Genomic DNA, 24,957 nt, shown 5'->3' on the forward strand with positions numbered 1-24,957 from the left:
TTCATGCTCCAATGCCAAGTTATGGCACTTCCATGTCAATTGACCCGCTGTATACTGCACAGAACCACAGGGCCAATACGATGTGTAAATGCAAGCTATAGAGCAGTTATTTATTCATACTTTCAATGTTTAAAAAAAGTCTCTTTATCATAAGGCAATAAAAGTATCAATCATCCATACAGTTTAACATATCAATAGCCAAAACTGCAAACACTTGAAATCTCTTAACTTTGTTTAAATAAACACCATGCAATTGACAGTGGAGATCAGAGAGTCAGAACTGTCAACCAGACAATATTTTCCATGGGGCTCAAGTATTTTATCAGAATACTGAACTTTTGGGTCTCAGCCAAATCTTATTAAGCATTAATGGCATGGAAGTGCCGTAGCTTGGTATGGGGGCGAGATGTTGCATGGATGAGGCATTGAGAGCGTATGTGTTGTCGGGGGGGAGGTAAAGAGCTATGAGGGGTGAGGACTTAGGGAGCTGAAGTCCCACAGAACTGAGGCATGCCTTTTAAATTGCCAGCCTTGGCACCTGGCAGCCCCTGTGACTGTCTTTGATGTCTTTCCCAGGTTGCTTGGCTAAATTGTAGCATGCACCTATGGCAATGACAATCTCATCCTTGAGTATTTTCTCCAGAGGTGAGTGTGTGAAGTCAGGAATTATTCTGATTCCCATGACAAAAAACAGACCAATGTCACAGTAAGGAAGGGGTGGGGGGAAGTTAGTGGTGGCATTGGATATGGTAAAAATGAAAAGGGGCAGCTAAATAGCTTGCCATCCCTACAAGTTTTTAATGTTGCTCCATCTGATATGTCCTAAATTTCTGTGGGAACCTAGAATGAAGACTGTAGAAGCTCTAACTGCAATCTTTCAATCCTTCTCAGTTATAAAAGAATCTGGTGTTGTGAGACTTCTTATTATGGAAGAAGTGGCAGAGGACTGAAGGATTGCAAATGTTACACCATTGTTCAAAATGGACAGAGATAATGGTAACCACAAGCCAATCAGTCCAACATCAGTGATAGGAAAACTACTGGAGTCATTTCACTTGGAGAGTCATAAGGAGACAGTCAGCATTGATTTGTTAAAGGCAACGCCTTCCTGACTAACATTATTATGTTCTTCAATAAAGTAACAGAGATGAAGGTAATGCAGCCAATATGTATATCGATTTTCAAAATGCATTTCATTAAGTACCACTGAACTGAAAATAAATGCTGTTTATGAGATAATGGCAATTTGGGATTGCAATTAGCTAAGGAATAGGAGATAGATAATGTTTGATGGAAGTTTATCTAATAGTGGGGTCTGCCAGGAGTTGGTATTAGCTTCATCACTTTTCTTGTTTTATAGAATTGATCTGGATCTTGGAGTAGGGAGTATAATTTCCATTTCAAACTGTGGTGATGATACGAAAGTTGCCATCGTAGCAAACAGTAAACAGAATGGCTGCAGATGTCCAAAGGACAGTCAGGCTGGTAAAATGAGCAGATTTGTGGCAAATGCAATTGAATGCAGATAACTAAATAAAGTGAAACACTTTGAGAGAGGAGAGGCAACGTGGAGTGGCAGTATGATTGAAATGATACAATTTTGAGGACGTGCACAAGAGCAGGGCGACCTATGGGAACATATTCACAAATCTATGTGTGTGTGGCTAGGTAAGTTGATAAGGGAGTTAATTAAACATATGGGATACTTGGCTTTGTAGATTGTGGCATGGAATCTAAAAGTCATGCTAAGCCTGTAAAAACCTCAGCAAGGTCTTGGAAGGGGTTCAGTAGAGGGGGTTGGTGGATTTACCAGGATGACACCTGGGATGGGATATTTTTATATAGTGAGTTTGTAGGAACTGCGTTAGTTCTCCTCATTGCATGGGAAGTAAAGGTTAACCTACTAGGTTCAAATTCATTCAAAATATTAAATGAATTTAACAAACCAAGAAGAGAAATTGTTTCCTTTGGCAATGACATAGCCAGTGGTTATAAATTGTTTTAAAAAGTTTAGAGGGGAAATGAAAATAGTTGTTTCACACACATTTCAAATGCACCTTCTGAAAAGGAGGTGACATCAGATTCATAGGAATTTTCAAAAGAAAATTGGACATGAACTTGAAGATAACATATTCCCACAACCCAGCTTTTCTATAAGTTTGAGCACAGGTACCATGGATTGGATAATGTCTGGCTGTAAAAGTCTTGTAAGTGCAAGGTGACTTCTCTTGTTATGAATGAGGATAGGCAACATTTGAAAATGGGAACAATTTTAAAGGGGATTTAAAAATAAAGATTTTTGGGTGCATACAAACAAATCTTTGAAGGTGTTATCCAAAACCGTTTCCAATCCTTGGCTGTATGAACAGAGGTATAGATCACAAAAGCTAGGGAGTTATGATAAACTTTTATAAAATACTTGTTAAGTCCATGCTGCTGTATTGTGGTCAATTATGAACATTTCACTTTGGCAAGGAAGTGAAGGTTTTAGGGCGTGTGCTGAGATTTACTAGACTGCTACAGCCCAAGCCAAAATGATGTAATCTGAAGTTGGCCATCTCACCCTGGAACTGCCCAAAGTCCTCTTAATGGTAATCTCCAGGGGAAGCACCTCTTAGGAGCACCAAGATAAGGAGATATGGCATTCACATGAGGGGTGCATAAGGCTTTGTGCATGCAGTCAATGACACCTTGGAGCATGAGGAAACCTCAGATACACTATTCCTGTTTCTCATTGGCAACAGGGAAGATCAACTATTTTACTGGTATACAGAGCTTCAGTTATTTCCCTGATACATCAGTGCCCTGAGCTGTAAAATGCTGCTAATGTCACCTGCTGCAGCCTGAAAGTAGCTGATTTAATTGAGATTTGAGAACACTGTTAACCTGGAAAGCTGCAGGCAGTACTCTGCAGCCCTTGCTTTGTGACTGCAGCAGTTATTTCTTAGTAACAATCTCTATAGCAAAGATGCTTTTTACATTGCTCATCACCAAGTTTGAGGTAGAAGGGCTCCCTGAATACTTGCTGTTAATATGGCCTCCTGCTCCTCTTCCTTGCTATATGGTGTCTCCCTTCTTGCTCCTCACCTGGTGTGGGGGTTGGAAGGAAGACAGAGGACATCCTCGTGAACCTGCTCCTGGGATTGGCCAGACTCACCATAAACAGGCCCAGGCAGCAGGCAATCCAAGGGGTCATCCAATCTGACTGTTTGCCCCTCTACCATAGCTACATTTGTGGCTGGGTGTCTCTGGAGAGGAAGTATACAGAATCCACTGGCACCATTTAGGCCTTCTGTGTCTGTTGGGATCTGCAGGGACTGGGATGTATTATTGATTCTCTTAATCACTTCTTGATTTGATGCTTTAAGTTTCCTTTACACATTGGTTTATTTTGCTTCGGGCACGGTTTGTCCTCTTTTTAAGGGACGGCCCCTTTTACTTTGCCCTTCAGTTTATTTGATTTAGTTCATTTCGTTTGTCAAAAAGATGCCTTATGAACCCTATCATAATTCTGTTATTATCATTGTGGGTCTTAGATGGGTCTGGATTTAGAGATAACCTACGTGTATAAACTGGACTTTATCAGCTCTTTCCTCCACAAGAGTTTTTTTTTGCCTTGAATAAAGATTTTGTTTTGCTTTCTCTTTTCTGCCTGTCTTCTTAGCTGCAATCTTTGATGGGGTCAAATCTTTCCTTGATTGCAAAAAATCTAAATGTCTCTGAGACTCTCACAACAGTGTGATCCTAAATTAATTCATCTTGCATGGCTCAATATTCACAATTTTCTAATTGATATAGTTCATTCATAAACTATGAAGAGTTTGAGGAAGAGTTCTTGGAATGTTGCCAGGATAGTTTCCTTGAACAGTGTATGCTGGAGCCGACGAGGGAGCGAGCTATCTTAGATCTGGTGTTATGTAATGAGGCAGGTAGAATTAGGGACCTTGTTGTGAAGGATCCTCTTGGGAAGAGTGATCATTGTATGGTGGAGTTTCTGATGCAGATGGAGGGGGAGAAAGTAGGATCCCGGACCTGTGTCCTTTGTTTGAACAGAGGGGAGTACGATAGGATGAGAGAGGAATTGGCAAATGTAGATTGGGGGTGCAGATTGGGAGGTAGGTCTGCTGAGGAACAGTGGAGGATCTTTAAGATCTTTCTTGGTGCTCAGCAGAAATTTATTCCGATGGTAAAAAAGGATCATAGGAAAAGAGATAATCAGCCATGGATAACAAAGGAGATAAAGGAGAGTATTAAATTAAAAGCTGATGCGTTTAGAGTCACTAAGAGTAGTGGGCAAGAAGAGGATTGGGAGAGGTTTAAATATCAACAAAGAATGACAAAGAAGTTGATAAAGAAAGGAAGGATAAACTATGAATCTAGGCTAGCGCTAAATATAAAAAAGGATAGTAAGAGTTTTTATAGATATATAAAAAGGAGGAGGCTGGCTAGGGTGAATGTTGGACCCTTAGAGGATGAGAGGGGGGATTTAGTGGTGGGGGATGAGGAAATGGCTGAGACCTTGAATAACTTTTTTGCTTTGGTCTTCACGGAGGAGGACGTGAATAGTTTGCCGGGTGTTAACGATGGAAAGATGGTAGGAGTGGAGGGCCTGAATGAGATCATTGTTACTAGAGAGGCAGTGCTTGACAGACTAGAGGGACTGATGGTGGACAAGTCCCCAGGACCGGATGGAATGCATCCAAGGGTTCTGAAGGAAATGACAGAGGTGATAGTGGATGCCTTGGTGATTATTTTCCAAACCTCGCTGGATTCCGGGGAAGTGCCGGAAGATTGGAAAATGGCTAATGTTACGCCGTTGTTTAAAAAGGGTAGCAGGCAAAAGGCAGGGAATTATAGGCCGGTTAGTTTAACGTCTGTTGTAGGAAAAATGCTTGAATCCATAATCAAGGAGAAAATAGCGAGGCATCTTGAGAAGAATTGTTTGATAATGAAACCGTGCTGCGTCTGCTCTAAGGGGAAGTCATGTCTGATGAATTTATTGGAATTCTATGAGGATGTGTCTAGTGTGGTGGATAGAGGGGAACTGGTGGATGTGGTGTTTCTCGATTTTCAGAAGGCGTTTGATAAGGTGTCGCACAAAAGGTTGTTACAGGAGGTTAGGGGGCATGGAGTTGGGGGTAGGGTGTTAGCGTGGATAGGGGATTGGCTGTCAAATAGGAGGCAGAGAGTGGGTGTCAATGGGAGCTATTCGGATTGGCGGTTGGTGACTAGTGGAGTGCCCCAGGGATTGGTGCTGGGGCCTCAGCTATTTACCATTTATATAGATGATCTGGAGGAGGGAGCCGAGTGTAAGGTGTCGAAATTTGCTGATGACACAAAGATAAGTGGAACAGCAAATTGTGCAGAGGGTGTGGAAAGTCTGCAGAAGGATCTAGATAGGCTGTGAGTGGGCGAGGACCTGGCAGATGGAATACAATGTTGGCAAGTGTGAGGCTATCCACTTTGGTAGGAATAATGGTAGGAAGGACTACTACTTACAGGGCGAAAAGCTGCAGCATGCTACGGTGCAGAGGGACCTGGGGGTCCTTGTGCATGAGTCGCAAAAACCCAGCCTACAGCTGTAGCAGGTGGTCAGGAAGGCAAATGGGATGCTGGCCTTCATAGCGAGGGGGATTGAATATAAAAGTAGGGAGGTCTTGCTGCAACTGTACAGGGCACTGGTGAGGCCGCAGCTGGGGTATTGTGTGCAGTTTTGGTCGCCGCACCTGCACAAGGATATTTTGGCCTTGGAGGGAGTGCAGAGGAGGTTCACTAGGCTGATACCGGAGTTGAGGGGGTTGAGCTATGAGGAGAGGCTGAATAGACTGGGCTTGTACTCATTAGAGTTTAGAAGGACGAGGGGAGATCTCATTGAGACGTATAAGATGATGAAAGGGATGGATAGGGTAGAGGAGGAGAGGTTCTTCCCGCTCAGAAAGGACAGCAGGACTAGAGGGCACAGCCTCAAGATAAGGTGGGGGGGGGGGGAGGGGTGCAGTTTAGAACAGAGTTGAGGAGGAACTTCTTCACTCAAAGGGTGGTGAATCTCTGGAAATCTCTGCCCGTTGAAGTGGTGGAGGCTACCTCGCCACATATATTTAAGACACGGGTTGATAAGTTTTTGGTAGGCAAGGGGATTAAGGGTTATGGGGAGAAAGCGGGAAAGTGGAACTGAGCCACTTCAGATCAACCATGATCTAGTTGAATGGCGGGGCAGGCTCGAAGGGCTAGATGGCCTACTCCTGCTCCTATTTCTTATGTTCTTATTAAAGGAATCTATGCTCTGTCCTGGTCTTTAGGTGCACCCATTAAACTTTGCTCTCTCTCTCTATAATGGTGTTTTTGCAATGACTAAAATATGTATCAAAGGTTTTGGCAACATTTTTATATGTCAGTGCTTGGTTATGTCCTGTCTGACCATTACATCATCTATACCCTACTGCCTATAATGTAGAGTAAGGTACTAACCTGCTCCTCGCTTAACTTTTCTGCTAGCTCCAATGCTGTTCTGCAGCTGGTCAACTTGCAATACGAGTTCTGCCAATTTTCAGTTTGATCTGGGTCTTCTATTTGGTTGAAACACTGTTAAACGTGGAAATTTTCCACCTTTTTTTCATTGTTGCCTTCTCAGAAATTTGGTTGAAGATTTTCCTATGCTGTCCTTGTCCTGGAGTCTTTTCTCTTGCTGCTTCTAATGGTTGCTGGGCTCTTCACTTATTGCTCCTTTTATCATGTTTTTCCACCATCTGTTATTATCATTGTGGGTCTTAGATGGGGGAAGCATGGGTATAGACTTATAGATAATGCTTGAGGCAAAGCTGCTGCTAAACTCTACCTTTTATTGAACATTATACTATGTACAATTCAGCCTCAGCATGAAGCGACACATAGAACGTGGAGTGAGTTCCGTTGTTGTGAGCTCACATCATTGTAGCCTTTGGGCGAGATCTTACTGGCTGTTCATGCCATGCCCCTGCAGCATGGTCACAGAATCTGGCAGCTAGCCAAATCTCCGTTCGCTGCAGCAGAATGAGGAAATCCTGCCAGCATGAACAGTAACAAGATTCTGCTCTATATAAAGTTATCATTAGCCCTCTATACAACAATGCTCTATTTCGAGAGGTAGCCCTGCCAGGCCTCCAGAGTCCGAAAGTGAATAATTATGAAGGACGTAACAGCAACAGCAAGAAAAACCAGACTATTCTCCATTTGATAATTAAACTTCTAAATATCTACAATTTGACCAGCAACTAAAAATAATTCAACAATTTACCACTGGCTCCTGCATAATCCCTTTAAATACCATTAGAGTGGTATTCATTCATGGTATTAAGCATCATGTTCTGATGAATCATAAGCACAGAACACCCAGTTAACTGGTGCCATCCAAAATAACAATTGCAGTCTTAGTTAATAATTGTTCACCTCATGTTGCTGCATGTTCAATTTTTAAATTGTGAATACTCCATTGTTGTCAATATTTAAGGCCGAGTTAGATAGTTCTTTGGTTTCAATACATGGACAGCCAGCAAGGTGGAGATGAAAATCAGGTTTAATCAAATTGAATGGTGCAGCAGGCTCAAAAAGCTGTACGGTCCACTTCAGCTACCATTTCCTTTGCTCTTATGTCCCTCGTGCTCGATAGGTACACAGATGCTGAACTGTACAAAAGAAATGAGCAATATGTAGCCCAATTTAACTCGTAGTTATTAGTAGTGTTAATTATATTAGGATAGACACGTGGAGGGCATTGTTTAATTAGGTACATAGAGACCAGCCAGAACAGTTAGTGTAGGTGAGGAGAGCGAAGAGGCTGAATAAGAGCAATAAACTGTCTCAGCAAAGAAAAACTCTAGATCTTTGTTTTGACTTCACCTTAGGATCTGTTAATAGTGGTCTCTGAATTTTTTTTTGTTATCAGAATGAATCAGCAGGATCATTGGTAAAATGGTTTTGTCTTTACAAAAACCATTACACCAATTATTACATTTATTTATTACATCATTCAAAAGCATATATAAATGAGAAGAAGTTCAGTGGAAAAATGATTTTAAGATGCAGTTTTTTTTAAGTAAAATAAAAATTAGAAAAGACTATAAATACTCAACTGGTCAGGCAGAACAAAGTTGACATTTCAGCTCAAATGTCCTTTCTTCAGAACCAGAAGATGCATTATGACATATTTTCTAAAGTCTAGCAATTAGTTATGACTGCATATCTATGGAGTTCCTGTATCTTTTCAGTATCAATAAAGTGTGCAATATTTTTATACTATCCCATTGAGATATTTTGCTTTGGAAGCTTTGCTGTATCTGAGAGATGGGCAAATTGCCATCACAAATACAAGAACAGCAGGACTGCAATGAATATCACAGACCACATTGCTGACACTGGAGAGACCCACAGTGTTAAAGAGTTATTTATTTTTAAATTATGTCTAAATGTTGCTACAATCTTTAGTTAAAGTTGTATTATAACTGGTTTTATCAGTCTTTGAAATGGCATCAGTCACACAAAATAACTGCAAATGAAGTCTGTCTTTCACAACTGTTGTAAAAAGTGGGATAAAACATTATCAACTTAAGTTCCTGCAAAATAGAAATACAATTTATTTTAAATCCATTCCATCTTTGAAAACATAATTGAATATTAATTTATTACATTTTACTTATTGCAACACAATCAATATATAGGCCAGGATTTTTTTTATATTTCAAAATTCAACTGTAGTATAGACCATATATTCTGGATCTCGGCTTTGATTTATTATCGAAGAGATTAAGCAACAGCTACAGAGGAAACTTATATTTTGAGAAAGTGGAGTGCGATTCTAAATGCCTGAGGATGACAAACAGAATTAACATTTCAGGTTGATGGCCATTGGATGACTTGACAAAAGCTCATTAACTTGAAAGGCCCATTTCTCTTTCCTGATACTGCCTGCCCTGCTGAGTATTTCCAGCATTTTCTGATTTCATTTCAGCATCTACAGTATTTTGCTTTTGCATCCCACACCAAACTGCAGCTACAGCACTGGCATCTATCAAATAATGTGGAAAATTGACCTATTATTACTTCTGCACAAAATACAAGTGCCAACCAAATATCCCACATTCTTAATCATCAATAAAGTGATGAGAGAAGCTGTCAACAGTGCTACAAGTAGCACTTACTCATCAATAACCAGCTCACCATTACACAGCTCAGGTTCTTCCAGATTTATTATTTCCAATGCTCATTACAGCCTCACACTTTTTGGTATTAAAATTCAATTTCTGTTGTTCACTACAGCCTCACATTTTTCTGTTCAAAGTGTGAACTCTTATTTGTCTGCCCATTCTGCCAGCTTATTTCCTGTTGCAGTTGATTGTATAATTCTCACCATTTGCCACACCTTCAAGCTTGGCGGCAATGGTAAATTTCAAAATTTAACTCCCTACTCCAATATCAATGTATATTAAGTCAATTATATACATCAGAAAAAGGCAGTGTTCCTACCACTGACTTCACTGGCTACCATTTATTGCAACTTGCTGTTTTTCCATCCTTTAGCAGATTTTTACTCCAAGTTGATACTGACCCACCTCTCACTTTTCTCTGCCAAAGGCAGATCTGACCCACAGTGCCATGCCCTCCTTCACCATGGGTGTGGGAAGGAGGCAGGTCCCAAATCCACTCCAGCCACAATGGGAATCAACACCCATGCTGCTGGTTCCAAAAACTGATCCAATTGAGATAACTGATCACCCAAGGAGTCCAAGTTGCAGTGGCAACGTGTACTTTTCCAGGCAAGTTATAATTTGGAACTATGAGTAGTGATTGCAAAGCCTCAATTTTTTTCTTCAAAACACTGACCAGGAATTTGCCCCACTCTATAGACTGCCGGTGGCTTTGTAGTGGAAGGACATGCAGCAAATATTCAACCTATTTGGCCACATTATGAACACACCTTCCTTTGCCCTCAAGTCCTGTATGGGACTTCAACCCAGAACTTCTGACTCAGAAGCAGGGTGCTAGACATTGCACCATAAAAACTCCCTTCTATTCCATGAAACATAATTTTGTTAACTGTTTGTGGTAGTTCATCAAATGCTTTTTTTAAAATCTACCACATACCTCCTCAACCTTCTGTTACTTCATCAAAAAATTCAATTAGTCAACTGTTCTTTACAGTCTCCTTAAATCAAACCTCTTCAAATTGTTTAACTCTTCCTTGTATTGTTGTTTCCTTAACCTTACCTGCCACTGAAACTGACCAGGATGTAATTACTAGAGATTTCCTTACACTTCCTTGAGCAAGGGGATCACATTTACCACTTTCTAATCTTCTGGCATCACCTCTCTATCTAGGGAAGTTCGGAAAATGACAAGCCATCCGTTATCTGCATCCCCATTGCAACTTGGGAAGCAAATCACCTGGACCAAGTAACTCAATTATGTTAAGCATAGCCAGCCTTTTCAGCACATCCATTACCATCTCTACTTCTACCACTATTTTATCAGCATCCTCTTCCACAGTGAACGCCATTGCAAAGTACTTTGTCAAATGCTTTTTTAAAAATCCTCTTCCTCTTCAGTTTGGGAGTAAGTCACTTTCTTGTCCCCAACAGACTTCAGCCCAGTTACCTTCATTCCTTTAGATTCAAGGGAATGTAAGCTCATTTTACCTGATCTCTCCTTATTGGACAACGCTCTCACTACATCAACCTAGCGCACCCCTCCAAGGTAAGCATACCCTTCTACAAAAGCAACATACTGGGATGGTGGAAATCTGAAAGAGAAACAAAAAAAAATGCTAGAAATACTTTGCAGACCTGGCAAATTTGCAAAGTGAGAAACTGTTCCAGGTTCATGACTTGGGTGGAAATTAATTGGGTTGTTTCTTTAGGAAGCCTGGTATAATTACTGGGTAATCACTTACTTTAATAACAAAGATCTCAATCAATTAAGGTCCCAATAGGGAAGAAAGCCTGTCCACAAAAGCTGGTGGCCAGCCTCTCTGCAGTGCCAAAAGGAGTTGTGGTCACTGCAGGTACTGCACTCAGGCCTGCAAGACAGATTGGCCATGTACCCAGACAGGAGATTATGGGCAAGATGGGTCTAGTGGGAGGCGAGATTTGGGGGAGGGGGAGGGGTAAGGGGTCCAGAGGGCAGGGGATTAATGTTGGCTTCCTTGAATAGTCATGAAGTGCCAGAACATGGAGATCATCCACCCCCAGGTAGGGCACTAGTAAACCTAAACAGATATACTGTAAAACACACTACGTGGTGATTCCCGTGTTCATCTCTAGGTGAATTAAAGCAATGTTACATTAGGTAGCTACTGAAAAGGCCTCAATCAGTCTCCAGCTGGGAAGGCTGCCACTGAACATGTCCAGAGCTTGATTGGGTCAGCAAATTGGCAGAGTCCCAACCTTACAACACACCCATCTGATCAAGTGGCACTCCCACCTATGAGTGCACCTCGGGGCTGCGTTAAGTTCTGCTCCTCTCTTTTGACAGAAGGACACCTAACATGACATCAGCTCCAGGGAAGGAACTGGGAATTTTTACTTGACTGGTCCTGGATCTAGACTCTAGTTTGTCAGTTTAAATAGTGATCTTATGGTCACATATCTGGGCACCTCAGTCCTGTTGAATACATGTCATACACCCTGTGGGAATGCCAGGATGTGTACGTAAGGTGCCACCAACTGAAGAAGTTCAGACTCCAGATCTTTACCAGCTGCTGCCATCACCGCAGGGCATCCATGAGACCAAGAACAGATAGCAAGGTTCAGAAGATGGTCATTTGGAAGCTTAATTAACAAGCAGAAAGGGAACGTGTGCTACCAACAGATAATGCAGGAATCCACAGTACATCTAGTTCTCTAAATTGGTATGTACTTCTGAATTACAGTTGATAGTAATTATCATGAGCTGAGACAAAGAAAATTCAGCTGTGAACTACGTAACTTAAGCAGTTAAGGTGGATGAAATGGACAGGAAGTTTCAGCAGTTAAAATGGACTGCAAGTTATAGGTTAGACAAGGATCCAATACAGTTCAAATCTTAAAGTTGCAAAGGAATTTGTATTTATGTTCAAGTTGGCCAAACTAAAATCTTAGGAAGGTATCACAAATCAAGAGACCAGGTTCAAGCGATCAAGAAAAGACCCCAGAAGTCCTGAAGTTTATGGGAAAGACAGATTAACCCATAATATATCGTACCATGCCTTTTCAGTATCAATCTTTATTATCCAGTAAACCTCGTTCATATTCTAAATGAATTGGTCCTTTTTAACCATATGGTTATTCCTTGAGTCTAAATTGAAGAGCAAATATCTGTGGCAACAAATGAGATCCCAGGATGGTATCTTGCCTCGCTGCTGTCAGAATTGAGGATACATCTGAGGTGCTACAGAACAATGAGGGGGGAAGGCAAATAGCCGCAGTTGTGGTCTGTATCCATCCCAATGATATAGGTAGAAAGAGGCACAAGATGCTGCAAGCAGATGTAGGGGGCTAGCAGACTATTGGAAAAAAATGAGGGACAAGGTCAGTTATTTATAAAATTGTGGATTTCTCAAAGATAGTCAGCATGGCTTTGTTTAAGAAAGGTCAAATCCTACCAATTCAATTAATTTTTTTGAAGCGTTATCAAGTAACATTAGCACCTTTGATGTAGCAAGACTTTTGAGAAAGCCCCCGCCACCCCCCATCATACTGGGCTCGTTGGATCCAAGGGCAAGACAGACCCAAAATGGGCTCAGCCAAAGATATTTTTTTGTCTCTTGGTGGGGTCCCTTAGGACTAAATCAACTGATTTTTATGGTGCATATATATTAATAATTTAGACTTAGAGGGCATGATCAGCAAAGTTGCAGATGATATGAAAATTTGTTGCATAATTGAAAGAGGAAAAAAGCTGCAGACTGCAGAAAGATATCAATGGCTGGTCAAGTGGGTACAAAAGTGGCAAATGGAATTCTGTCTAGAGAAGTGTATGGTAATGCATTTGGGCAGGGCAAATTAAGCCAGGGAATACAAAAAAAACATAGGCAAGATACTGATTAGCATAGAGGAACTGAGTAGAGAACTTGGAGTGCATGTCAAAGATCTCAGTATGTAGCAAGATAGTTAGACAAGGAAATTAAGGTGTCATACAGGATACGTTTATTAGCCAACACATTTAATACAAGAGCAGAGAGATTATGTTGGAACTGTATAAAACATTACTTATGCCACAGCTAGAATATTACATAGTTATTATGGCCACATTGCAGGAGGGGTGTGATTACATCAGGAGTAGGTACAGAGATGAGTGATCAGGATATTGCCACTACTGGAAAATCTTTGCAATTAGGAATGCCTGGGTAGACTAAAATTGGTTTTCTTTGGAAAAGAGGAAAATTTAAATGAACGTTGAGAGGTTTAGATAATGGATAAGAAAGATAAATTTCAAATTAGTGCAGAGGTCAATAAGCTGGGAGCATAGATTTAAAATAACTGGCAGAAGGATTAGAAAGAAGTTGATGGGAAATTATTTCGCTCAGATGGTGGAGTGTGTCTGGAACTAAAGGCCCATAAAGATAGTTGGGGCAGAGACATTTGAAAAACACATGGGTAGGCACTTGAAGTGTTGCAATCTACATGGCTTTGGAACAAGAGCTGGAAAGTGGCATTAGTTTTTTTTATTGTCCAACAGACCCAATGGGCAAAATGGCCTCCTACATTGCTCCAAATTTCTATGATTCTCATATTCTATTTCTCCTTCTTATCAATTTCTTGGTTATCCTTTGTCAATTTGAGAAACACTTCCAAATTCTTAGGCTTACTAGTCTTTTGGCAATATTTTAAGCTTCTTTTAATCTAATATCATCCTCAACTTCTAATTGTTTTATCACTTTTCCAGTGAAGTTTTTAGTCTTCAAGGAAATGTACATTTATCAATAATTATTTCTGTAAATGTCTGCCTTTGTTACCTGCTGTCACATCTTTTAATTTCCAATCCACTTCTTCTATTTTGTTCCTTATAATTGTTTAAATTCAAAGCTTATTCACATCACTTGAAAACATACAAAGTTCTTGCATCTTAGTCATTCTTCGCCACAAAATTCTTTACTATAACATTGCTAATTAACTCCATCTTATTTCAAAATCAAGGAACAATGAGTCATTCAAAAGAACAAAAATGTTACACTGCATTGAGGTGTCTTGAGTGTTGGTATCTATCAGTTTTGATCATTATTTCATCAAAATAATTTCCAATGTTAGTCAGTCAAAGGTAACTCTTCCCCAACAGGCAACAGAGTGGAGGGGAGAAGTTAAAGCCATTGCAAAACACATATACACAACAGTTGATTTGCAGAATTTGTGCAGCATATGAACAGATAGTTTCCTATTTCTCTGCTATTGATTGGAGAATAATGGATGATAATCCATTTAGGTTCATAGACATAATTTTAACCAACCCACCCAACAGGACTAGGCCAGCTACACAGTCAAAATTGCCTCTGAAACTGTATTCCGTTTTATTCATGTCTTCAGGGGGAGGGGGGAGGCAGGGAGAGAAGAAGAAATTGTCCACCACTGCCAATCTATTTAGTGAAACCTGGTCCATAAGGCAAGGGAGCTGTGAGGATACAAGAATTATTCTTCTGGAGCACTCCTGCAACTCCATAAAGTCTGGGCCATTGTCCAGACTCTAATCTTTTTCCATCCATGAAATCCTTCTGAAACTTCCCGCCTGAAATTTATAGGAGCGCCAGCTGACCTGCAGCTGCAGACACTCATTTGTTTCAACCTGTTGAATACTCGAGGATTAAAACAGCCTTGGACCTTAAATTGATTATCAGGGGAGGGAATGTGACATTTACCCTGTTCTCTACCAAATCAACTCTTAGTAAAACCTCCCAATCATCTTTTATTTATGGTTGCCCAGATTAAGTTAATACACTGCTAGCTTTGATGTTAAGGAGAATGTAGCAAATACTTGGGAGATGGGAAAAATAGAAGAACAAACAATTTTTCTATCTTTGGTAGCCAGTTCATATGAACAAAAAGGTGGGAATCCGTTCTCTTCAGTTAACAATTAGATAGATGTACTTTGAGACAATGGAAAAGCTGTAAAACAACAGATTTAAGGAAGGCTCTGAATAATATTTGCTTCTAATTATAAAATTAAGACATTTTTGAAATTGAGAGTACTTTGAATGCTATTAAAGAAATTCAACACTTGGCTATTAACATTTTTCAGATCATGAGTATCAGGGTCCTTCATTAGACATGTCTGGTTGTGGCAAATCAGGTCCTCCTTACATGAATGTGATTTTAGATCCAATGTTGGTGTTAAAAGCCAATGTATTTCAATCCATTAAAAATGAAATGAAATTCAGAGCTCAAGTAACCAATGCTGTATCACTTGTGCTACAATGTATTTTTTAGAATTTTAAATATCTCAAATCAGCAGCCAAAGCTACAGAAGCAAATAAAGTAAATCCTGGAAATTATCAACTGAATAGGAAACACGGTCTGAAAGGGAACAACTATCTGTAAATAAGAGCATCCATGTTCCATATGCCATTTCTTTTAAAAAAGTTTTTAGCTACTATAAAACATATATTTCCTGCAACCAGAGATTCTAATTATTTCCACTCTATGCTTGAGGTTGGACTTTCATTTTCTGCTTGGTTTCCTCTGGTTTCATTCTGAGAGAGATTCCAAATAGCTCCAGGCAGACAACAACTCTGAGGGAATCACTTGAGAATCATTTCAGAACCTGGGTGATCTTCAGCTGGTATAGTCAATGAAAGTATTCAAGAGGTGCAACAGGGCAGCTCCAGCAAGTCTGGTTTTGGCTTCCTGAGATATTAATATAATTTATGTACATAAAAAATTGCACAGCTGGGCAAGTAAGCTTAGATTGAGTCTCAGTGTGCAGGAGATAAACATACTTGTGTTGATTTTTCCAATTCAATGAAAAAACATTAATTGCATAATATGCATTTAAAATATTAAGCTGCTAAAAGACTCGCGTCTAAGCATGACTTTAAACTTTCTTAATTATAAACATGACCCATCGGTAACTGTCTATAACTTGACAGGTCAAATCTTATTGTCCGAATATAGCTTATTTACATTACTATAAATATAAGCAGCATGCATCTCATGCTTACATGTGTTTATTTCTCTTTCTATGGAAGGGTAAAGCGATGGTTGGAAGCTTGAACTTGTAGATGAATCGCCAAAAAATATTAACTTTGATTGCTGGGCATGCTTCCAACTATGTCAGCAGACAGTAATACCTGATATAAATGTAAAAAGTACCACAGCTGAATCCAATTTTGATCATACCCAATGTCGGCAGACATGCATTTTCTAGCAGGGATTACAAGATAGCAAGCAGGTGCCAAACTCTGGCTAATTTTCCTCTTGCCTGCCTCATGAGATATCATGGTCTCCTGTCACTTGCCCACTGACATCAGTCATCTTAGCATCAATTTGTATTGAGCTCGTCATCTTCTGATTTGTAACGGCATAATGTTATACCAATTGTTGCATTTATATATTGCTAGGTTGTTGGAGCAGCAATTCTAAAGCCAGGGAGCGAACTGGGGTGAGGACATTGATTTGTTGGTCAGTTAGCTGCCTTCTTCATATTTACATCTAGGTGCACTACACCTCAATGCTCATTTCCAAATCTGATTCCATAAACTCTTAGTCAGCTTTGGGATATGCACATCAATATACATGTGTGAAAAGTTATTTTGAATCAATACAGGAAACATACCAATCCTTTACTTGTACAACTAAAAGTCGCAGAAGCTCAATCATTTACTGTTTTGATTAGGTCTTTGTCAACTTAATGCACACAGTCATACGAAAACATCTAGTGACAGCAGGAACTCCACACTGCTTTGTACAAAAACTGAACATCCCCATCCATTGCCACAAACAGGTTTCATTCATGGACAAACCAAAACTAAATAAAATCTATTGTGATTTTTCAACTATTGCTCATTAAATAAAGATTCATGATCAGTGTTTTTAATTACAATATGTGGTATCCGACAAACTGACATTCTAAGATCAATTTTCCAAAGAAAACGGTAGTAATTACAGTGGTTACAGACCAGTGGCTGTACAACTTTGGTAGAGATCAACATTCTTTGAATTTGTAATATGAAAAGGGGCCAATGATGTCTTAACAATAACTGATGGAACTTAAAAAGTATTTTGAACAGCTCATCCGTAAGTCCTAATATTGTCTAAAGTCTTAACAAAACATCAAAATTAAGATGCAATCTGAGAATTCTCTGCATCAAAAAAAAGCAGCCATAGATATTTTAATACAATACTCTCATCTGACTAAAGCATGACCACTGATACAACTGTGTTTTGAAACAGGTAATTGTAAAATTTGAAACCATCAGGGGCTTAAAGCCCTCAATTTGTTTTAAAGGTTACATGTTTGATCATTTTGTAAATTTTAAGCAGGACCTAATGCTGTATAATATTAAAGTAAAAAAAAACTGCCCTATTACATAACCCACAAAATACACTGAATTGAGACTTTAAATTCAAATAAGGCAAAACAGTCACTTAAAAGAATTTTGGGTTTCACTCCCACACTCCCTGCAAAATAAAACCTGTTCCCTGTAATTACAAATATTCTGCCAATTCGTTCCTTATTCCCTGAATAAAGACAATTCCGTTGTATCTGGTCATCATTCTACTCAGGTTTTAAAAAATGCTGCAAGTCTCTAGCATGTTTTTCCCTTACATTTTTCAACAGTTTCAACCCTTGCAAGTTGGCTGACATTACAAGCATTTTCAAACTTTGACCATACACAGTGAACACAGACAACTAAAACTTAAACCAGCAAAGAGGTATCACTTAATATTTCAGTAACAAATCTGGATCGTGTGTGACCCATCACGTCATATTCTTCAACCTTTTCCACGTGAATTTCCTATCTACTGTCAGATATCAATAGTTTATTGTTTAAGCTACAATAACAAAGCTCATCAAGAGTTCTGACTAGACTTATGCAAATAAAAGACTGTTGCATTTAAAACCTGTTATAGGAATGCTTGTCCTATTCCCCTCCCATCCCCTCCACCCCAACCCATTCCCCTTTCAATTCAACGAGAAGCAGCTCATTTCCATCGGAGACAAATGTCGGTAGGACTGGTAACCATCCAGTTTATGTGGCGTATTTCTTGGTCCACTGTCTTGCTATTTTGTCATGTTCAGCCCTGTTAGTCATATACTGCGTGGCTATGCTCCCAACCAGAGGGTCCGCTGCATTGAAACAGAAAATATTGATTACCAATTTACTGTTGGATAAGATACAAGTTTTAACCATTCCAGTTTCTTTTTCTCTAGTTCCCATTTGTCTTGCCACAATCACAGTCTTGAAGTAGTAGCTTGCAGCTGAGCAAATCCACATGGCAATGAATGTGATCATACTTCATTTACTGGCCTCACATTTGATTGCTGATTGCCTATTTAACTGTGTGACCAATCATAAAGTTCTGTGTCCTCATTTAAAGACCATAGCGTTACACATTCACAGATAATACTGCATAGTAACCCAGAGCAGAAATCTCAACTGATACTATCTTTTGACAAAGGATGGGGGGGAGCGAGGGAGGGAGAGAGAGGGGGAGAGAGGAGGGGAAGAGAGAGAGAGAGAGAGAGAGAGCGCACTGCCATGTTGTCACAGCTATCTCAACTTAGATGGCAAATTTACAGCAGCTAAATGTGATTATGTAGATTAAACAAATGGCATAATATTCTACAAGTATAATTGATAGCTAGAGTTTTTAATACTTGTTTAAGACTCACTTAATAAAAATTGTCAACACTTTAAACAAGCTACAAATCCTAACATCATCATATATGTCAATGTGATAAAGTATCTTTTATAAACACTAACGAGATATTTAGAAGAACTCAATCCTTATTTTGTTGCTGTATGTTTTTGATTATTTTACTTTCCTTTCCAAAGTCTCCTTCTAGTACAAACCCCGACACACAGACTCAGAAGAGATCTGTTTCTCAGACATCTGGCAATACTGTGCCTTGAATAATCCAGGACTTTCCAATTATCTTTTTCTACCCTTACCTGTTTCTTTAGGCAATTGTACAGGAAATCAGTTGTGAACCTGCAAAACAGCACCCTCCCCTTCACAGGTGCACACACACACAACACTGGAGCACACTTCCCTTCTCAGCAGCTATCATCGTTCGCTGGAGCGAGCAGACAGAAGGTTGCACAGAATAAAGTTAAGGGGAGTTGGGGGGGGAGGAGGAGATCGGGACGGGGGGGGCGGAGGAGGAGATCGGGACGGGGGATGGGGAGGAAGGAGGAGGGGGCAGAGGTGAGTGGGGGGGGGGGGGGGGGGACCCAAAGGCCTCAGCCCCTAGCCCCTGAATCTGCACAACAGGTTTGAGGTTCTTGCTCCCAGTGTGGCCAAGAACGAGGGCTACAAAATTGACGAGCAAATTGCCCACGGAACAGTGGTGCAGACACAGGACAGAGAAATGTCGTGGTAATTGGGGATAGTGTAGTTAGGGGTATGGACACTGTCCTTTGTGACAAGGATAAAGAATTCAGAAGGGTGTGTTGTCTGCCTAGTGCTAGGGTCCAGGATGTCTCATCTGGGCTGCAGAGGAACCTGGAGTGGGAGGGTGAGAATCCGGTCGTTGTGGTACACGTGGATGGCAACGACGTAGGCAAAATGGGAACTAAGGATCTGCAGAGGGAGTATGCAAAGCTGGGAATCAAATTAAAAAGCAGGACCGACAAGGTGGTTATCTCTGGATTACCACCTGAACCATGTGCATATGGGCGCAGGCTATATAGGATTAAGGAGATGAAAGGGTGGCTCAGGGATTGGTGTGGGAGGAATGGGTTTGAATTTATGGGGCATTGGCACCAGTATTGGGGCAGATGGGATGGTCTTAGTCTGAACCATGCCGGGACCAGAGTTCTGGCGAATTGTATAACTAGGACTGTAGACAGGGCTTTAAACTAATTAGGGGGGTGGGGGAAGGGGGGAGAGGGTGCAGGGGTGGAAGAAATCACAAAATCTAAAGTAAAGGAGACGGTACGGGCGCGGGAAAATGTTGAGGATGTCCTAATAATGAAAAAGGAGTAGGGGGGCATGAGAGAGGTTAATAGCGTTCCTTCGAATAAGGTCCAGATGAAGGCTGGTATAAAGACACTTTTACCTGAATGCACAAAGTATTTGAACCAAAGTGAATGAGCTGATGGCGCAAATCAGCACAAATGGGTATGATCTAGTGGCCATTACGGAAACGTGGTTGCAAGGTGACAGGGACTGGGAGCTGAATGTCCAGGGGTATCAAGTGTTTAGGAAGGATAGGCGGGAGAAAAAGGGGGTGGGGTAGCTCTGTTCAGGATAATATCAGGGCAGTAGTAAGGGAAGATGTAGGCTCCAAAGAGCAAAACGTGGAATTGTTGTGGGTGGAGATAAGGAATAGTCGGGAGGAACACACTGGTGGGTGTGGTCTTTAGGCACCCAAATAATAACTTAGAGGTGGGGCGGGCTACAAACAAGCAAATAAATGATGCGTGCAGAAATGGAATGGTGATAGTTATGGGGGATTTTAATCTGCATATTGATTGGATGACCCAAGTCGGATGCGGTGGGCTTGAGGAAGAGTTCTTGGAATGCTGTTGGGATAGTTTCCTTGAACAGTATGTGATGGAACCTACGAGGGACCGAGCGAGCTATCTTAGATCTGATGTTGTGTAACGAGGCAGGTAGAATTAGGGATCCTCTTGTGAGGGATCCTCTTGGGATGAGTGATCATAGTATGGTTGATTTTTTGATGCAGATGGAGGATGGGAAAGTAGGGTCCCAAACCTGTGTCCCCTGAACAGAGGGGAGTATGATAGGATGAGAGCGGAATTGGCGAATGTAGATTGGGGGCGCAGATTGGTTGGTAGGACGGCTGAGGAACAGTGGAGGATTTTTAAGGAGATTTTTTTGGTACTCAGCAGAAATATATTCCTATGGTAAAGAAGGAATGTAGGAGGAGGGATAACCAGCTGTGGTTACCTAAGGAAATAAAGGAGAGTATTAAATTAAAAGCTGATATGTTCAGAGTGGCTAAAAGTAGTGGGCGATTAGAAGATTGGGAAAAATTTAAAAATCAACAAAGAATGACTAAGAAGGTGATAAAGAAAGGAAAGATAGACTATGAAGCTAAACTAGCACTAAATATAAAAAAGGACAGTAAAAGTTTTTACAAATATATAAAGAGAAGGCTGGCTACAGTGAATGTTGGACCCTCAGAGGATGAGAGGGGGGAATTTAGCGGTGGGAGATGAGGAAATGGCTGAGGCTTTAAGTAAGTTTTTTGCCTCAGTCTTCATGGAGGAGGACACAAATAGTTCGCCAGATCTTAAAGATAGAAGGATGGTAGGACTTGAGGGCCTGAATGCGATTACTGTCACTAGAGAGATAGTGCTCGATAGACTAATGGGACGGAAGGTGGACAAGTCCCCAGGACCGGATGGAGTGCATCCCAGGGTTCTGAAAGAAATGGCAGCGGTGACAGTGGATGCCTTAGTAATTATTTACCAAAATGCGCTGGATTCCGGGGAAGTGCCGGAAGATTGGAAAATGGCTAATGTTATGCCGCTGTTTAAAAACGGTAGCAGACAAAAGGCAGGGAATTATAGGCCGGTTAGTTTAACGTCTGTAGTTGGAAAAATGCTACAAATCTGTCATCAAAGAAGAAATAGCGAGGCACCTAGAAAAGAATGGTTTGATTGAGCAGACGCAGCACGGATTCGTTAAGGGGAAGTCGTCTTTGACGAATTTATTGGATTTCTATGAGGATGTGACTAGTGCGGTAGACAGGGGAACCAGTGGATGTGGTGTTTTTAGATTTCCAAAAGGCGTTTGATAAGGTGCCTCATAAAAGGCTGCTACAGAAGGTTAGGGTGCACGGAGTTGGGGGTAAGGTGTTACTGTGGATAGAGGATTGGCTGTCTAATAGGAAGCAGAGAGTTGGTATCAATGGGTGCTATTCTGATTGGCGGTTGGTCACTAGTGGAGTGCCGCAGGGATCGGTGCTGGGGCCTCAGCTATTTACCATTTATATAGATGATCTGGAGGAGGGGGCTGAGTGTAGGGTGACGAAATTTGCTGATGACACGAAGATGAGTGGAAAAGCAAATTGCGTGGACAGTGTGGAAAGTCTGCAGAGGGATCTGGATAGGCAAAGTGAGTGGGCGAGGACCTGGCAGATGGAGTATAATGTTAGCAAGTGTGAGGTTATCCACTTTGGCAGAAATAATAGGAGGGATTACTATTTAAAGGGTGAAAAGCTGCAGCATGCTACAGTGCAGAGGGACCTGGGGGTCCTTGTGCACGAGTCGCAAAAACCCAGTCTGCAGGTGATCAAGAAGGCAAATGGAATGTTGGCCTTTATAATGAGGGGGATAGAATATAAAAGTAGGGAGGTCTTGCTGCAACTGTACAGGGTACTGGTGAGGCTGCAGCTGCAGTAGTGTGCGCAGTTTTGGTTGCTGCACTTGCGCAAGGATATATTGGCCTTGGAGGGAGTGCAGAGGAGGTTCACTAGGCTGATACTGGAGATGACAGGGTTGGGTTATGAAGAGAGACCAAATAGACTGGGTCTGTACTTGGAGTTTAGAAGGATGAGGGGGGATCTTATAGAGATGTATAAGATAATGAAGGGGATGGATAGGGTACAGGTAGAGAGATTCTTCCCGCTTAGAAAGGATAGCAGGACTCGAGGGCACAGCCTCAAGATAAGAGGGGGGGGAGCAGTTTACGTCAGAGTTGAGGAGGAACTTCTTCACTCAAAGGATAGTGAATCTCTGGAATTCTCTGCCTGTTGAAGTGGTGGAGGCTACCTCGCTAAATATATTTAAGTCACGGGTAGATAGGTTTTTGATAGGCAAGGGAATTAAGGGTTATGGGGAGAAAGCAGGAAAGTGGCACTTCAGATCAGCCATGATCTTATTAAATGGCGGAGCAGGCTCGAAGGGCTAGATGGCCTACTCCTGCTCCAATGTTCTTATCTGGTACTGTATTGTTCAGTATTCACAAAAACTGAAGCAGAACAATATGCTTGCATTTTTCTTGATTGATTTTGGAGATTAAGAAATTAAAAACTTCCCCTGAAGAGATCAATTAAGTGGGATAGAGTCTGACAGAATTGACTGTATGTGCTGCACGGTCACAGTAAGAAGTCTCACAGCACCAGGTTAAAGTCCAGGTTTATTTGGAATCACAAGCTTTCAGAGTGCTGCTCCTTCATTAGGTGAGTCTAATGTTGTAAGACTTCTTACTGTGCCCACACCAGTCCAATGCTGGCATCTCCACATCATGCTACATGAAGAATGACTTCTGATGGATCAAGTGGCTTTTCCTCCTAGTGGTGCCTGACACCTAATGACATTATGTCTTTCCCCACTCCCCTCCTCCCATTATGAATGGCTCACAATCACTCGTGACCAGGCCATAATAGGAATTGATGAAATTAGATGAGATTATAGACGATATGTCCTCTTACCAGGATTGCAATCTGTAAGAAGAGAACAAATTGACAGAAGAACCTTGGAGATGGTCAGTGCTGGGCTCCAGTTATCCTTCAGGATATCCAGACAGATTACTCCTTGACTGTTGATATTGCAGTGATAGATCCTTGTTCGGAAAGTCACCTGTCAATTTTAATTAAAAATTAACTTGCTAGTCGAGAAATGAGAAAGCCTGATCCATTTAATATACTCCTAATAATATAGTCTAGAAGCATACTCAAACAAAGAACAGTAAAACAGTAGTTTTATGTGCCTTAGCTTATAAATAATTGAATTGACAGACAGGAATTCACTCATGATAATACCCTCATTTGTGTGAACTCTAGTTAGTGGACATATCAATATTTCCCATTGAAATGTGCAATGATCACAGATCAAAACCAACCCTATAAAATGCAGCTAATGATCATTCATGATTTGATTATGCATTCAGCTACTCTGACAGCCTGTGAACTGACATAGTAAATCACACTACAAAGTGTGCAATTATGTATAACAACCCATTAAAAATAGAGCAGCACTCCTAAACCCTGTAAATCGCAATGTCACTATAGTTTGTTTTTGGGATGTCAGTATTACTTCCATTTCATGATCACAATAGCCATGAAGCCTTTCTCTTTATTTCCAATGTTACAATAATATGCATTTGCTATGATTGACAGTTTATAATTCATCCAACTGGTTTAATGAGACTTTGGCACCCCTCCCCGTTATTTGTTGATTCCAGAAGCCAAATGCTAACAGTACAAGATGGATAATGGAACAATGTAAATAAATCTTTAAGTTGGTCAGGCATTTTGGAAAGTCCAAGTTTGATTTTCAGCATCTGAAATGAACCTCAATTTTGTAACTCCCAAAATCATGAAATACTGCAGGCAATTTACACAAACGTGGTCACAGTCCAAATTTCAACAATGCTGCACCAAGATGTAATACAGCCTTATTAAAATAGCACTTGGGAAACATTTAGTCTTAGGCAGCATTATGAGCATCTCGGTTACTGAGACTGACATTATCATATCCTGTTCCCTCAAGAGCAGTGCTTAAATTTAGTTTCAAATTGATGCTAGGCTATTTCAATTATTCTGATCCTACTGTACTTCAAAAAAAATTCTGTATCCATAATCTTCAGAGCATGTTCAAATCAGAGTAACTTCAAAAACAAAAGGGCCCAATTGCAGTGATAAACTTTAAACCATTTTAAGCATCATAACCAGGTTTCAATCATTAGAATCACCCTATTTGATTTTAGTGGTGAGGGTGTTTGGGGGGGGGGGGGGGGGGGTGGCGTGGGGGAAAGCACAAATGAACCTCAGAACACAACATTGTAACCATGTTGTTTTGTGTTTGTTACTTTTATATTGAAC

General features: G+C 40.8%; 1 protein-coding gene across 1 annotated transcript in view; it reads right to left on the reverse strand.

Moving 5' to 3' along the window:
• Positions 1-12,595: 12,595 nt before the first annotated feature.
• LOC145354903 (ubiquitin-conjugating enzyme E2 E1-like) overlaps positions 12,596-24,957 on the reverse strand; it is an 82,119-nt gene continuing 69,757 nt past the window's right edge. The window contains exons 4-5 of the mRNA XM_080206523.1: positions 23,566-23,713; positions 12,596-18,285 (exon numbers count right to left, since the gene is read on the reverse strand). Of these exons, the coding sequence (XP_080062649.1) occupies positions 18,188-18,285; positions 23,566-23,713 (246 nt within the window). The 3' untranslated portion in view covers positions 12,596-18,187. The remainder of the gene's footprint in view (positions 18,286-23,565; positions 23,714-24,957) is intronic.

This window comes from Carcharhinus amblyrhynchos, chromosome 2 (genome assembly GCF_965287045.1).
Source record: "Carcharhinus amblyrhynchos chromosome 2, sCarAmb.v2.hapA, whole genome shotgun sequence".
Classification (NCBI taxonomy): Eukaryota; Metazoa; Chordata; class Chondrichthyes; order Carcharhiniformes; family Carcharhinidae; genus Carcharhinus; species Carcharhinus amblyrhynchos.